Source organism: Antennarius striatus, chromosome 9, assembly GCF_040054535.1.
Source record: "Antennarius striatus isolate MH-2024 chromosome 9, ASM4005453v1, whole genome shotgun sequence".
NCBI lineage: Eukaryota > Metazoa > Chordata > Actinopteri > Lophiiformes > Antennariidae > Antennarius > Antennarius striatus.
The window spans coordinates 23480640-23497272 of record NC_090784.1 but is presented as its reverse complement, the minus strand read 5'-3'; the positions used below and the strand labels follow the sequence as shown (position 1 = coordinate 23497272).

The following is a 16633-nucleotide window of genomic DNA, read 5'->3' as shown; positions in this document are numbered from 1 at the left end:
GGGGGGGCAGACGAAGCACTTAATGGAGGTTTTATCTGCAGGACGAGGGGCTAGTCAGCCGCAATCTCCCCCCCCCCCAACGAGACGTGCCAAGTCGAATTTAGCGATAAAGCGCTTTTAACAAACAGGCCACAAAAGTGCTGGAGGGGACGACGAAGGACGGGCAAACACACACACACACACACACACACACACACACACACACACACACACACACACACACACACACACACACACACACACACACACACGGAGGACTTTGTGCTGAAATGTGGAACAATGGAGGTGGTTTTTTAGAGGAAACACACCTGAGGACAGAACCGACAGGACGTCCTGCCCGCAAACGGCCCCCAGGAAAAATGGCTTCCGAGACAAAATGTGGCGTGGCGTTAAGTCGGCCGCGGCGGTTTCCGGGTTTAGATAATGGTATTACAAAAGGAAACCCAAAAATCGGTGGTGAAAAGTAAAGTAAAGCGTTTTTCGGGAGCTGAGTTTGTCTGTTTTCTGCGGCTTCACGCTGCCAAACGTCCCCAACAGACGCCCCTCTTCAGTTGTACCCCAACATTTAGATTCTCCTCCACGCCGGGGGGAGTTCACAAGTTTGACTCCGCAGAACTTTTCTGGAGCTAAAGCAGTGTCAGAACGCAGACCGGTTCTACGTTCTTTCACGCAAACTGGTGAAACGGTCCTGAAATGCGCCGATCAGAACCACTTCCTGTCCTGTCATAACAACTGGAGTGATTGGCAGGAGTGACTGATATAGCCCCGCCCCCATCTGCTTGAGAACCCTCCCCTGTTCCTCCACAAGGGGGCATATGTCCCCAGGTGGAGCTGGGTGTGTCCAGCAGTAAGGTAGCAGTCAGAGGTCAGAGACGCTGCTTCTGTTTCCTGCTAGCTTACCTTCAGCACGCTTCAGCCATGAGGGCAACAGGCGGCTTTGCCTCGACACCAACTCTCATTAAAGGATCCCTCCCACCCCTCCTGGACCCAGCAATGGCCCCCGGGCCACAGGTTAGTGTCGCCACGTGTTTACCTGATGTACAGGTGCTTTAGAGTATGGTGAAGTCAGTGCAGCTAACTAGTTAGCGCTGCTTGTGTCCATGAATACGTAGCCTGTGTATGTGGTGCACGGTTCACTGCTAACATTAGCCCAACTGTTAGCCACATCCTCTCCCTGTAGCAGATGGAGCTCATTAGCATTAAATGGTGCAGCAGGCCTGAAACAGGCTGTCCTCAATAGAGCCTGATTAAAAATAGTTTAACACCAGACCTTTAAACTTGGATTCTAGACAAAACCAGTAGATCTATGAGCGATTTGAAAGGAAATAAAAACATTTTTTTAGATAAAGCAATATTTCCTGTAGTCTCTGAGCTAAAGGTGTTAGCAGGCACTCCGTTTGCAGAAGGTGGACGAGTTGGAAGGAAATCTGTTTAGCTTTCTCTCAATCCTTTAATGGTTTAAATAATTAAATTGCTAGAAAAATAAATTTTTTGGAAAATAAGTTCTTAATTGAACCTTCTGACAAATGTCAGAAAATGTTTTGAAACAAGTTTGTATATATATGAGCTTTAATTTGTATAATTTTTTTAAAAACTGGATTTTTTTCACATGGGAAATGCATGCGTCTGATTTTATGCGTCAGGTTGTCGGGATAAAATGTCAAAGTTACAACAAAATGTGATAAAGTTTGCTTTAAAGCATATATTTTGATAGGTTAATCTCAAAAATAACAGAAAGCCATTGAGCAGCTTTTGTGTAAACGAACAAACTCCTTTCGTTTATCGCGTCCCTAAAACAGCACAGCTAACAGAGCTAAACAGATCGTCATAAAGTATCTGCAGGGATACTTTATGACTGCACGCTAAAATGTCACCCCATGCTAAGCTAATGTGCATTAGCGACGGCAGGCTGTTGGGACACGGATGCAGGTCAGGCCTGAATTGAATCAGGAGCTAATCGCGTTAATCACGACGCGTCGTCTGTTTCTGACAGTAATCAGTCGGAGGATTACGTCGGCTAAAAGACGCGAGTCATATTCTGAAGTTCGCCGTCAGACAAAGAAATCCACTTAGCGTGTTTTACGATATTACCTGTGACACGCCTGAGCCTGAGCAGACAAACCCAGGGTTTAAAAGCACATGCTAACTTGTGATCTTTTTTAAATGTTAAATGAGCCTAATTTTTATTTTGTGAAGGATGAGTTCTGGAGTTGGAAAACGATCCTGATGGGAATCAGGAAGTCAAATTTAAGAGCAGGACGGGTTCTTTTTCCCCCGGGTTTGGGCCTTAAGGCGCCGGACTGGTTGGAGGGGAGGAAGATGGAGTTTAAAAAGCTCTTCTTCTTCGTTCTGAGGGTTTATAAGGTTGAATATGAACCCTTCCTTTTTGGGTTCAGCCCTAAAACCAACTAACTTTCATCGAGATTTGTCTTTTATTTTATTACAAGTAATTCCAGTCGAGAATGAAAAACTCACAGCAGAGGAATCTGCTTTCCAAGTTAATTTCTCAAGCTGTGATGAAGGAAATCAAATCCTCAAGTAATTATTACCGGATTTTAATCACATGTATGAAAAACAGAATCTTAACCTTTAACCTTTGACCTGTGACTGAGAGCATTGCACCCCTCCAGGTGTCACGCGCTCCATCTTCATCTCCATCGTTCCAGTTTTATCTGTCTCTGTGGCACGTGTCCGACCCCGCCCCGCCCCTCCCCAGTGGCGAGGCCTGATAGCAGGGAAACGGGAGGTGGGGGGGGTCGGCTGCATAGCAAGGACTTATTAGGATGATGAAATGTCCTACAAGACCCCAAACACCCTCTTAAAGAAACCTCTTCCTCCGATAAGGGGAGTCTAACCCCCGGAGGAGGAGGAGGGGTTGAGGTGGGGGGGTCCTAACCTGATTGGATCGGCGGCTCAGGGGGGGGTCATGTAACGAAATCAAACGGCCGTCAAGCCGCTGTCATGCATAATTAATTGTGCCTCCGACGAGCAGCTACACAAAAATCCATGGTCATTCGATTAGGGGGTTTTGGAGGACTCTCTGAAGTGCATCGCTGTCGGGGCCGCTTCCACCTCACCCCCCCCCCCAAACCCTGCCCCCCCAATCTGGGACGCGTCGGACGACACGGAACCAGAACGTACAGCAAGGACACGCATCCGATGACCCGGGCCTTGAAAAACCAGCCCACAAGTCAGGAAATAATCAAAGGAAACACAGAAAATTGAACGAAAGCTTCGTCTGTTGCCATGGAAACGTAAAAAATTTCACATAAGGAGGAAAAAATGGTTTTTTTATTTGCATTTTTAAAAAAAATCATAAACGTCCAACCTGAAGTCTAAATTACTTTTTTAATCTTCTGAATAAATCGATGATCAGCAAAAATTTGGACCAATCAGAGCCCATCTTTGACTGACCGCTGTAAAATATAAAAAACAATATTAAGATTCAATTAAAATTTTTTTTAAAATTTAATTGTAAATTAAAATACGTGCAAACGGCTTCAAATTTAACCCCAGTTCCAGTTAAATGTGAGTGAACGCTGCCCCCTGCTGGACATCAGCGGAACCGCAGCAACAATAACAGGAAGTAAAAATCAGGCGGAACAAACTGCAGCAGCATTTTTATTCAGAAAACAAACCCGCTTATTCAGGATTTAAAGATGCAGATACTGACAAGTCTGAATAAATTAAGTCAGGATAATGTGCTTCAGTATAACTGCAGAGTCGTTTTGCACGTCGTGTGGAAACGTAGAGGGGGTGTGGTTTGGGCCACGTGTCGTTTCTTGTGTCCACGCCCCTTGCTCTGAGTTTCACAGTCGGGATTAAAAATGGAAGACGGCCCCCTGGTGGTGGGCGGGGTGTCGGCGCCTCCTGTTGGCTGAAGCGTTCACTGCACGGTCACAACAAATAGTCACCAGTCGCTCCGTTTGTGGGCATCAAGTAAGTTTAAAGTCAGTGTGGGGGGGGGGTTCCCTCCGTTGATGGGGGAGGGGCTTCTGAGAGGTAGGGCTGAAGGCTACCAGGGGGCCCTAGTGGGGCCGCCCCTCCGGGATGAGCGAGGTGAAGAAGGTGCTGATGAAGGACCAGGCGGTGGTGAGGAAGCTCGGCTCGGGGAGGCCGGCTCCAGCTGGGGGGGCCACATGGGCCGGGTCCTCGGGGCCCCCGCCTCCTTCCTCGCCGCTGTCCTCGTCCTCCATCCCTTCATCCATCAGGCGCTCCTGGGACGCAAAGACTTTCAGAGTAAGAGCGTTGCTTTTGATCGACCACTACAGATGACTCCACCCACCTGCCCCCCCTCCATACTAACCATTTCCTGTATGTCCTGGTGTCGCTCTCCTTCCTCCTGGGGGGCCCTGGCTCCTCCTCGGTTCTGCGGCTCCGGCCTGAAGGGAAACCAACCGGCCTGATGTCTGGAGGCAGAACAGAGCCATGCTTTTATTTCCGTGCTTTTATTTTGAAGCTCCCCGGCGTCCCCCCCCCCCGGGTTCTGACTCACAGGTAGACGAGCAGCGTGGCGCCGACCACCATCAGGAAGCGGCTGAAGGACGAGTAGATGTAGACGATGCAGAGCAGCACGCCGGCGCGCGACACGGTGTATAACCAGTCCAGCCAATCGCGGTTCAGCTCGTCGTCATTCAGCACCGCCCCCCCCTGCGCGTTCATCTGGATGTTGGGGTTGGCCGGCCGGTCCTCCGGGGCGGGGGCGGCGCGGGGGTCCGGGTGGGGCCCCAGCGGCGGCGGCTGCGCAGCTTCGTTGGGCTGGGGGGGCTGATGGGGGGAGGGGGCGGGGCTAGGAGGCTGAGAGGCGGCGACCGCTGCTTGACTGATGATGGGGGGGTGGGGGGGGGACAAAAGCAAAAACGGCCAGAAGTGAGTGGACACCTGAGGTGAGGAGCAGCGCCCCCCAGCGGTGAGACTTACTACTGCATGTAGTAGTGGCGAGCGTACATCTGCCACCACAGCATCTGCATGGGCGCGTACACGGGGTGGGGGGGCACGCCCTGCAGAGGGACGGGAGCGCCGTCCGGCCTGTGGAGGGAGGGGGGCGTGAACAAACACCTCAGGCGGGCTCTGATCGACCAATGAGAGGCGCTTTCTCACCAGTGGGGGACCCCTGGGGGGCCCCGGGGGTCGTAGGGGGGGAGTCCGCCGCGGTACCTCAGCCCGTCATAACCCCCCGGGACAGAAGAGGAGGGAGATGCGGCCTGGCTGTCCTGATTTGGGGCATTGACGGCGGTGGCGGGGGGGTCAGAACTCTGGAACCAATCAGAATCAAGCATTTTGTACAAAAGTCCAACCAATCAAAGGTCATGTGACCAGCGAGACGTCTACTCACGTTGAGGTCAGTGTGGGGGGGGCTTCGAGGCATCGGTGAGGCTGGGGGGCTGTGAGACGCACACACCAGATGCACCATGTGGTACTCATCCTGCTGTGGGTGGGGGTGTGTGTGTGTGTGTGTGGTGGGGGGGGCACAAACAGGGGAAGGATCAGCGTGGAAACGACCAGACTTCACACAAAGCTTTTCCACCGGGGGCAGATCCCACCAGATCAGCCTTTGTCCCCCCACCCCCCCACCAGATCAGCCTTTGTCCCCCCCCCAGAAACAATAACACACGAGCTGCGTGTTCTAGAACACGGCTGGAGAAACAACACGGGTTCACTTTGTTTTCTCCACTGAATAGATTCACAGGAAGGAGACAAAAACAAGTACAGGTAGTCCTCAACATATGAACACGACCGGTTCCTAGAGGTTGTTCATAAGTTGAATTGTTCGTACGTTGAATTGTTCATAAGTCGTTATTTATTAAAATTTCAATCTCTAATCTCAATTTGAGGTGGTTTAAATGTCATTACTACAGTAATCCCTCGTTTATTCCCACTTCAAGATGCACGGCGTCACTACATCGCAGAGTGTTAGTGGGTAGTCACGTGATACCGTACACGCATGCTATTGGCTGACGGCATCAGGAAGCGCGCTCGGTCCGAGAGTCAGGGAACGCAGCGCACTTCTGTGTACTAAAGAAACACTTAAAAGTGCTTTAAACAGTCTATCAGAGTGTTTTAAATGTAATACAGATAGAAGGTGGTTTAATATCAGTGTGGGGAGGGGTCATAAACCTTTAAATTACCGTAAATGATAGTTTGTCGCTACATCGTGGAATTTTGTATTTTGTGACAGGGTTCATATGTTGAGGACTACCGGTACGTTCTGCCGAAGCGCGGCTCCTACCTTTCGGAGCACGTCCCCCAGCTGCAGGTGGTCCTGCAGGAGCCTCCCTGAGTACACCAGCCGCTGGTCTTTGGACAGCTGCAGCACAAACAGCAGGTCAGAGCCGCTTCATCTGCTAACCCCCCCCCCTAAAAACTCCAAACCTGAAACATCTACAAGTTTCTCAACGTCATCTTTTAATTCCAAAACTTCAGTTCTAACTGGATTCTTCATTAAACACCAAAAAGCTGTGAGAAGAGGGTGAAACACGAGGGCGTCTCACCGGTTTGCTGGGGTACACGTTGGAGATGTGAGCCTTCAGCCGCTCCACGGTCCAGTTGAGGAAGCAGCTGATGGTTTGGTCTTCATACTTCTGGTTGGGGGCCTTTATGACCAGGGTTACAGGACTATCAAGGGCCCCAGGGTCCATGGCTAATGCCAGACGGTGGACTCTGATTGGATGGAGCTCACAGAGCTTAGATTCAACAACTCAGGACTCACCTGAGGAAAAGCTTCCCTCAAATCCTCCCCATTGTGGGTTCAACACAGCTAAAGCCTGCTGCGATTGGGGGGTGTGGGTCCCCCAACGCTAAATCAGCCTCATCTGTGGGAGAAGGTGGAATTACTGGTGGGGGGGGGAAAGAGAGAGAGTCTGAGTCTGGGTGCAGGATTTAATCTAGAATAAAATCATCACGTTATATCCAGTTATGTCTGGTTGTACATCATCATCATCATCATCATCACCTGGAATTTGTTTCCACTTTTTCTAAATGTTCAAGAGGGATTTTAACGTTTTCTTTTGGTCAATTTGACATCAACTAATTCCAAACTGGTTGGATGCATCGGGGATGGATTAACCGTCCCTTCCTCCAACACCACCAGACTACTGCTGGGTATTTTATCAACCTTAAATCAACTTCCTGTCATTTTTTCCCTGATATTTCACCAGAGCAAAAGGGGCGTGTCCTACGGAAGCTAACGGCTAACTTCCTGACACCGGTCATGTTGCGTCATCTGGACATGGAACTGTCAAAACAACAAACTGACGTAAAACCAATTAACCAAGACTAATAACTAGTTATTAGTGGTTATCTTACCTACACTTACCATTAACTGCCTCCGTGTTGTTAAGCTAGCAAACACAACCCGGAAGCAGCTTTAAAGGCTTTATGTTGACCCTTATCGTGAGTCCGGGTTAGCCTGTTGGCTAACGTTAGCTCCTCCGTTTAGCCTTATTTCCGCTAACAACACGTCAGCGGCTAACACCCCGAGCTAACAGCTGGCTAGCGGCGCTAGCACCAGGTTACAGCCGGGTCTCCTCACCTCTCCTCTCCGGTTGTCCTCCCTTCGCCCCGCTCGGCTCGCCTGTCTTGTTATTGTAACGTCGGGAGCGACACCGAAAAATACGTCATCAACTTCCGCCCAGCTGCTGATCCGGAACCGGAAGGAGCAGTCCGAAAATACTTCAACGCTGTGCTTTTGAATCATCAGTGACCAAAGTAGTTCTTAACAAGCTAATAACAGTTCCTTGTCACGTGACGCTACACTCAGGACCCGCTGCGCGTGATGACGTCATGGCAGGTGCAACGTCAACGTCTGTCAATGTGTTAAATTCAGTGCCTACTTTCAGCCGTCTGAATGACCAATAGTAGTCCGTAAGTTGTGCCTGAGTGTAATTCAGACGGAGATTAAAAATTAATTATTTTTAAACTCATTTTCTGATTCAAATTTTTAAATCATGATTTATTTTCCTTACGGTTTCCAAAAATGTAGTGGAAAAAACTAAACTGTGTTGACAGTAACTTATTATTTTACCTTTATCTTCTATTTATTCATATTATATATAATACTAAAATAATTTTTAGTGACATCTGATTTTTACAGTCCTGCTCATCTGTTGCGAACTAAGTACTGTTGGAGTAACATTATCCGCTTTGCAGGTTACAGGTGAAAAAATTGTAAAATAAAAAACGAAAATGGAACGAGGTTTAATATCTGGGATGAATGCAGTATTTTATTAGAATGAAAATCACGTCTGCAAATATTTCTACTGTCAAAGGAATTCTGTGAGGAAAACATAAAATTACTAAAATAAATTATCAACTAGCACACTTTAAAGAATTGATTTTAATAATTTCCCCATTGGTCGACTCATGACTGTAATTACTGTGTAGTTTTACACACTTTGTGCAGGACCTCCCTGGTCAAGTCTTTACTGAACTGGTTGATCTTCCAGTGTCCGGGCATCCATCCCAGAAGGAAACGATGGAAATCAGTCCAGGCAAACGCAAACATGTCCCTCCACTCCGTCTCTAAGGCAACAAAGTCCACGTCTTCTCCCACCGCCTGCTTCAACTCTGTGAAATAGTAGTCCAGCAGACCTGGAACCCTCTTCCCACAGTCCCTCTCTTCCATGCAGCTCCCTAGGAAATACACCACATCCTTCATCCCGCAGCCCCCACCGACATACTGGAAGTCCACGGCCGCCACGTCCTCCCCCCTCGGGGAGAAACAGAAGTTGGCTAACTTGGCGTCTCCGTGAACGATGGTCTTGAAGCGACACGCGCTCAGAATCCTGTCGATGTCTCCGGCTGCGGCTTTAAGCTCAGCGTCGTCCATGACCTCCAGCTCGTCGGGACGCGTCTCCAGGTGCCAGTAGGTCCCGACAGGCCACAGGCCCTCAGGGGCCACGCCCAGGAAGAGGGCGTGGAAGTGGGCGAGCCAGCGGAGACACGCCTTTATTTCACCGTCCTTGACGCTGGTCCTACGAAGACAAAAGAACCGATCGATCTGTGTTTGACCTTCAGAGTATAAATACTACATTGAAACCACCAGAGACGGTACCTCCTCTGTCCAAACCCAACCCCATCCAGGTCCTCCAGCACCATCAGCATCTCGTCTCCATGGGAACAGGCAGCCAGGCAGGCCGGGATCCTGCAGCTCTGATTGGTGGTGTAGTTCTGGTACCAGTGCGTCTCCACCTGGTAGGACCGGACCTTCCTCCGGTGGGAGCGGTCGGTGTTCCAGCCCCCGGGATGCTCGGCCCGCTCCGGGAACCGGACGTGTTTGACGACCACCGAGGGCCGGTCGCAGCCCCCCAGGTGCAGCCGGACGATCTCCCCGTAGCCGCTCCACAGAGTCTGGATCTTCTCCCCGACCCGCAGCGACGAGGCGCCGCAGACCCCCAGGACCAGGTCCCGGTACTCCTCCTTCATCTCCGCCCGGAGCCGATCCGGATCCGGATCCGGTTTGGGTCTGAAACCATTTTCATCAACTCTGAGGTAAAATGTTACGCTTTTTGATCCAGTTTCACTTTTCAAACCACGATCTGAAGTCCTACCTGTCCCGGAAGTACTTTTATCTCCAAATTACCGCTGAAGATTCAGCAAAAACAGAACCGGAAATGGATTTTTCTCTCTCGCAGGTTCTCCTATGACGTCACATTCTGGAACGGTTCAGTAGAGCACGCGCGTTACCTGGACCGGAACGACTCCCGGCTCTGTCCCGGCCTTCTGCTTCCCGTCGGTTCTACCTGCATTTCAAACAGGAAGTGACGTCTTCTTCGGTGGTTTCACGGCCGATTGCGTCTCAAACGACTCACTGCTGCCACCATGTGGTGCATTTCCGTAGCGCATCCCGTTACTGTTTAATAAACGTTTGTTTATTGGGTTTAAATGACAAAATTAAGACCTTAAACTATTCACTTTGGCTTTTATTTAGTTTTGAATACTGTGGTTGGTGTTTTTACTTTTATTTGTAAAAGTGTTTTATAATTTAATTTTTATTTATTTTCTATTTTAATATACAAATTACTTATAGTTCACATCTCATACTTCCTCTATTAGAATTATCGGATTCCTAAGTCTTTTTAAAAAAAAATATTTCTGTTATCTTTTAATGTACATGACTTGTTATTTTGGTCTCTGAATAATGTACATTATTCTCTATATCCATTTATTTTCTTATTTCAGCACTTCATCACTCAACCTGCCAAAATTAGAATCAACACAGTGTCTTCGAATCTCATTTAAAAATTTATATTCGTATTATTAATCGCACATTGATTTCCAGTATTAAGAAGGTCAGGCTAAATAATAAGCGACGTCTTTAGTTTGCCCTTCAAATACATTAGAATTAAGTTTGCATTTTTCTCAGCCCAGGATAGACGCAGAGTTCCACATGTGGAACATTTGCATGGATTTGTAGATCTGAGACGCAAACTCACACATCATAGTGTTAAAAACCAGTTTCTCCTACCGCAGCACGGATGCCTTCCGTTCTTCTGTGCTGGGCTGTTGAGCTGAGATGGACTCACCTAGTTTTTCTGGCGGACCAGCAGATGAATAGGAGGTTTATTACATCCCGCGAAGCGGTGATGTATTGTAATTGTCAGTGTTCGTGTGTTTGTCCATCTGTTAGTTCGTCCACCAAATATCTTCACAACCTTTGCAGATAGAAAGACGAAAAAAAAAAAAAGCTGTTATATTCAGGGAGGTAAGGTGATGAAAATTAAATCACACCCTTGACCTTGAAAAACTAGCTTAAGGTCAAATTTTTACTTTTGTACCTTTCTAGGCACACATCTCTGAAACCTCATGACAAATAGAATGTCCACAAATCCAACTTTATGTGCGATAGTTAGCACTTTCTTGTCTTTAGGTGCTAACATAACTGCCTTTAAGATGCAAGACATTTGGTCGACATTGGGTTTGTTGGGGAGAAAACTGTCAGAAATACAGTCCAGCACTTCAGTCACGCTGTTAGTGATCAAAGATTGATGGAAATTTGGCAAACTGGACACATCCTGTACCGAACAGGAGACACAGTACAGAGGAGATTGATTGAAAATGTTCTACAGCCAATCAAGACGCAGAACACAAGGTACAGTTAAAAAACAAAAAACATGCAAAATTGTACTACAAAGATCCTCAAAACGAGAGACCAATAAAAGGTTTTGGTTTTGACGTGCAGTAAAGCAAACGTATACAACATTTATTGTACAAAGCATTTTAAAACTGCATTTATTTCATAACGGTAGATTTACTCATGTACATTTTCATTGGGAACAGTGTTGCTAGTCTCCCATTTTTGCAAGTGCATCAAAGTCAACAAAGTTTGGTGGGCCGGACTACAAAACCTAATGGGTCGCGGGCCACACTTTGCCCATACCTGGAATAAAGGCTCTATTTGCATACTGTAAAGGTTACCACAAAATAACTCATCATTTTAGGTGCGAAGAAATATCTAATATGTTGTAAATGCATGAGGCAGAAGGTAGTCAGTGGATTTAATGTGCTCACGTCTGTTAAAAATGGATGGAATATTTTCTCGTGTCCTGTGGCGAAACCAACCAACCAGCTAACCGACCAACCAACCAACCGACTTACCAACCAACTAATGGACCAACTAACATACCAATCAACCAGCCAACCAACCAAATAACTGACCAAAGATAAAAAGGGAGGACATGTAAAACATTGCGTTTCATATTGGTCACTACTCTGTTGTTGTTGTTGGCATCCGCTGCTTGTTCATGATCTCCATTGTTCTAGAGATGTTTGCTCTAGAGATGACTGCACTAACTCTATGTGTCGCTCCTTCATCCAGTTAAGCTAACATAATGTTCTGAATCCATGGGCGGTGGTACATCAACATTCAGATTTAATTTTTGTAATTTTAATTTTTTTATACTAAAGTAATCCCCAAAGGGAAATTAAGAGATGGATTAAACAAATATCTTTGCCCTTCCTAATGGATTTGAATAAGATCAGTGGCAAATAAAGAGGACTGACACTGACCACAGTCAAACCAGGACACACCATACAGACAGTGAGTCCGTTGTTTGTTAGTCACCTATTAATATACCAATGGAACTACACCAGTAAACTGTATATCCATTCCACTTACAGGAACCAACACTGAGTTGTAGAGTACGCTGGTCTGCCTGTAACACGCCAACTATGGAACGAGTCGTATTTCTACTTCTACTTGTTTCAGGTCAGTGTTCATTTGTTTGTTTTTTCCCATGGAAGATTACAAATGAGCTTTCTCATCAGATGGACTGACAAAATACTCTACATCTGGAATCATGGAATCATGAAGTCATGGAATCGTTCTTGTCTTTTCCCATAGGGCTGTGCTTTCTGTCCTCATGTCTGGTCCAACATCAATATCTCTTCATCCCGGAGTCAAAAACCTGGTTTGATGCACAAAGGTACTGCAGAGAGAAATGCATTGACCTGGCTACCATACACGACATGGAAGAGATGCGAATGGCACTTAAAGTAGTCGAGGGAAGATACGATGACGGAGTGTGGATCGGAATATACAAAGGGGATGATTTGATTTGGTACAGCAGCCTAGATCATGGAGAGAGAGGAATAAACTACTGGAATTTGGAAGGTGGTGACTCCGCAGCCTGTTTGGGTTACTCAGGTGGGGAATTGTTAAATCAAGGATGTAACAAGAAGAAATATTCAGTTTGCTTTGATGGTAAGAGTACTGGCACAATGCAGATTTAAAAAAAAACACAGCAGGATTTATTTCATGATCTATCTCCTTTTCAGGTAGCAAACATGGTCGTGAACAGTATGTGCTGAATGATGTAACTATGGCGTGGACTAATGCTCAGAACTACTGCAGGACCCGTCACACAGACCTGGTCAGTGTGAGGAATGAGACAGAAGAAGACATGCTCCGTGAGGTGGCCGCTGGCTATCAGGTGTGGGTTGGCTACTTCAGGGACAAGTGGACCTGGTCGGACCAAACTTACTCTTCCTTTAGATACTGGAGTTCAGTGACAAGAGGCACACAAAATGACAGAAAATGTGGTGCTCTGTTAAGAAGTAAAGCTGGTAAATGGGGAAAGGCGGCTTGCAAAGAAGCTCATCCATTCATCTGTACCTGTAAGCAAAGACTTTTAACTTGCATTCATTGTCTTGTTCATCTGTGATGGGTTTTTAAACTTTTTATCTTATTCTTGATAGTAATCAGTACTTTAGTAATCCCTCTTGGGAAAACTCTTCACACTCACGCATGTACATATATATGTGTTAATTACACACAGGGTGGAAAACAGCACACACTAGGGGCCTGTAGGCATGCAATTAGTTGGCAGAGAGGACATGTAATGGTGCAGGGGAGGCGGAGTGACGGGTCGCGCACGAGGGTCGCGCCCCAATGAGCATCTTGGGGGCGCCTCGGCAGTGGCTGGGAGGTGAGCCAACACCTCCCAATGACAGGTCACACACGGGAGCAGGATTCAAACCCCCGATGGCTGGGCGATCCTGTCTTCAAGACGATTGCTCTACCGCTGAGTCACTGCCGCCCTAGTGCTAGTAATGTAGCAAACCTGTAGTTAAAGTTCCTTCATTTAGCTCCCAAGCCTCTTATTGGATAAATGTGGCTTATTTACTGCTTCAGTTTTCAACAACTCATTCTCAAGCAACAGATTCTTTATTTGAAAAGGGGCATTTACTTTTTGCTACGCTAATAACATGACAACAGTAACTCTGAGCCCCTTCTTGTTGCTATGGTGATGGACAGGCTGACAGACGAGGTTAGACAGGAATCTCCATGGACTATGATGTTTGCAGATGACATTGTGATCTGTAGTGAGAGCAGGGAACAGGTGGAGGAGAAGCTAGAGAGGTGGAGGTTTGTCCTGGAAAGGAGAGGAATGAAGGTTAGCCGCAGTAAGACAGAGTACATGTGTGTGAATGAGAGGGACCCAAGTGGAAGAGTGAGGTTACAGGGAGAAGAGATCAAGAAGGTGGAGGATTTTAAGTACTTAGGGTCAACAGTCCAGAGCAATGGAGAGTGTGGAAAAGAGGTGAAGAAGCGTGTCCAGGCAGGATGGAACGGGTGGAGGAAAGTGTCAGGTGTGATGTGTGATAGAAGAGTTTCAGCTAAAATGAAAGGAAAGGTGTACAAAACTGTGGTGAGACCAGCGATGTTGTTTGGTCTAGAGACAGTGTCACTGAGGAAAAGACAGGAGACAGAGCTGGAGGTAGCAGAGATGAAGATGCTGAGGTTCTCTCTGGGAGTGACCAGGATGGATAGGATCAGGAATGAGTACATCAGAGGGACAGCACATGTTAGAGGTTCTGGAGATAAAGTCAGAGAGGCCAGACTGGGATGGTTTGGACATGTCCAGAGGAGAGATAGTGAATATATTGGTAGAAGGATGCTGAGTTGTGAACTGCCAGGCAGGAGGCCTAGAGGAAGACCAAAGAGGAGGTTTATGGATGTAGTGAAAGAGGACATGAAGGTAGTTGGTGTGAGAGAAGAGAATGTAGAAGACAGGGTTAGATGGAGGACACTGATTGGCTGTGGAGACCCTGAAGGGAAAAGCCCAAAGGAGACGACGAAGTAACCATGTAACTACGCTCTGTTAGGGTAGCTCTATCAGCTAAAGTCTGCAGTGTGAATTACTGTTAGTTAGCCAGTCAATTAGCTAGCGATATTGATGTTCGTATTGTTGTTCCCAGACAGACTGACAGGTTGTTGGTTTCATTTTTTGAAAAGACTGCATTCATGGTCTAAAAAGGCTTCTGTCTCTGCTAACATCAGGTCCCATCACAAGAATCATCAAAATCAGGGTAACGCCACAGAAATCACAGTTGGATCTAAACGATCCCGCAGTTCAGGATGAAATATTGAAGCAAGTGAGTCTCCAGCTGTCGATGAAAATAGTGACGGCAGACTTATTTTACCAGTTTAATTGATGTGACATGTGGTTGTATCCTCAGATCCGCCTGAAGCAGAGTCTCATGAAGGAAGGTGACGCCGTCCAAATTCGATGGCGAAAGCGTCCTGATGGCAAAGTTTTTATCAAGGAAGCAAACTGATGTGGCTGACGGGAGAAGACAATAAAGAACGTGTGAACCACAGTAACTCACTGGAATCAGTTTTGCATAACTTTTACCAATATGAAGAATTGTAGCATTCAGGGTGATTCTTGTACCCGACTGCAGCTCATCTTGAACAACTGTCCATTTCCATTGTCAAATAAACTTTTTTTTAAAAAGGAACAGTCACGCTCTATCATGTTTTAAATAACGTTTTTATGTTCTGTACATAGGACTCTCTAGATCAGCCTGTTCGAATAAATAACTACAATCAAATGAAAGTGAATGATACTTCTATGACTAGAACATCTAGAGAAAGAAGAAGACAGACAACGTGTTTAATATATTTCATGTCAGCATTAAAAATGTATGCAAATTTTTCATATGACATGACCAAACAACCGACAAAAAACCAACCCATGGACCCATCAACCAAGCGACCAACATGTGGATTATCCCGGACGAGGTTGACCTTTGACAGTTGGAACGTAGGATGAATCCGGACATGCCGAGGAAACTTCAACTTGACCACTGTGGGATTGATGTATTTTGAATGGGTCAATATACTTCGGTGTCAGTTTCTTGGACTCTACCTGAAGAGGCAAGTCCTGGGTGAAAAACCAGACTCTTGATCACTTGCAGGGAGGGAGCACTAATGTGGTGGCAGTGAAAACCTGAGGACAGGCTGGTCATGGCCCAACCTGACCTGTAGAGCTCCCCCAAGAAAATGGATGTAGACTAGGGATTTTGGTCAGAGACCACATGGATTGGGAAAGCATGCAAGGGGTATACATGAAACAGAATAAGTTTAGCAGTCTCCTTGGCTGAGGGACGTTTGGGCAGAGGCACGATGTGGGCTAATTTGCTAAACAACTATGGTGAGAATGATAGATTTGTCATGGGATGGTGACAGACAGGTGGCTAAGTTCAGGGAGACATGTGACCAGGGACAGTGGAGCCAGGTAGGGGCTGGAGCATGCCGGCTGGGGCTTGCTCTCGACTGGGTAGGCCTTCACAAACTCCAGAGCATCCTCATCCATTGCGGGCCATCAGAACCTCCACAGAATCGTGCCATTTGATTTTTTGATTGCAGGTGGGACTCTGAGAAAGGAACCAGTGGACCAATCTATGTTGGGGTTATGATGACGAACCCAGGGAAATCCTAAGATGACCAGGAGCAGAAGGACATCAAAGATGTGCGGTTGGATGGTCTATTGATAATTGCCTGACAGAAACATGTGAACAGATGCCATCCCCCACGCCAAAGAAATTTCCATTGAGTGCATTGGCAGGAACAGGAAAGATAAGGGGAATCCACTGTATGGTTGGGCCAACTTGTCATCATTGATGCTGAAGTCTGAAATGTATGAAAGTTGTTAGGATGTGGTAACCCGATGGGTTAATGTTAGGGTTAGGGTATAGGTTAGATTAGACAGGCGTGTGACACAAAGGCCTTGAGAAAGATGACTCATTAGTATTACTCCTTCTACTAGTTAGTCCAATCATCTTGCTGCACACTGGGAGACAAACTTGCCGACCTTGATGCAGTAGAGACAGAGGTTTCCCTGCCGACATT

General features: G+C 46.9%; 3 protein-coding genes across 7 annotated transcripts; 1 reads left to right on the top strand and 2 right to left on the bottom strand.

Moving 5' to 3' along the window:
* Positions 1-3605: 3605 nt before the first annotated feature.
* On the bottom strand, positions 3606-7754 carry herpud2 (HERPUD family member 2). 5 transcript variants are annotated; one of them, XM_068322807.1, is made up of 9 exons: positions 7532-7754; positions 6492-6833; positions 6230-6307; positions 5336-5425; positions 5101-5255; positions 4921-5028; positions 4496-4822; positions 4307-4409; positions 3606-4217 (listed from the first exon to the last, which is right to left on the bottom strand). In XM_068322807.1, the coding sequence occupies exons 2-9, from the start codon at positions 6636-6638 to the stop codon at positions 4029-4031; spliced, it is 1197 nt and encodes a 398-aa protein (XP_068178908.1). In that variant the 5' UTR covers positions 6639-6833; positions 7532-7754; the 3' UTR covers positions 3606-4028. The 5 variants fall into 5 exon arrangements, with proteins under 5 accessions (XP_068178908.1, XP_068178905.1, XP_068178907.1 ...); XM_068322804.1 differs by having other exon boundaries at positions 5336-5428; positions 7532-7753; XM_068322806.1 differs by having other exon boundaries at positions 5336-5428; positions 6492-6812; positions 7532-7753.
* Positions 7755-8209: 455 nt separating this feature from the next.
* On the bottom strand, positions 8210-9749 carry pkdc (protein kinase-like domain containing). The gene is made up of 3 exons (XM_068322809.1): positions 9549-9749; positions 9053-9463; positions 8210-8972 (listed from the first exon to the last, which is right to left on the bottom strand). The coding sequence occupies exons 2-3, from the start codon at positions 9421-9423 to the stop codon at positions 8372-8374; spliced, it is 972 nt and encodes a 323-aa protein (XP_068178910.1). The 5' UTR covers positions 9424-9463; positions 9549-9749; the 3' UTR covers positions 8210-8371.
* Positions 9750-11931: 2182 nt separating this feature from the next.
* Positions 11932-15170, top strand: LOC137600915 (putative C-type lectin domain family 20 member A). Its single transcript, XM_068322812.1, has 6 exons — positions 11932-12037; positions 12118-12205; positions 12341-12700; positions 12775-13113; positions 14780-14874; positions 14959-15170. The coding sequence occupies exons 2-6, from the start codon at positions 12169-12171 to the stop codon at positions 15055-15057; spliced, it is 930 nt and encodes a 309-aa protein (XP_068178913.1). The 5' UTR covers positions 11932-12037; positions 12118-12168; the 3' UTR covers positions 15058-15170.
* The last annotated feature ends 1463 nt before the right edge of the window (positions 15171-16633 follow it).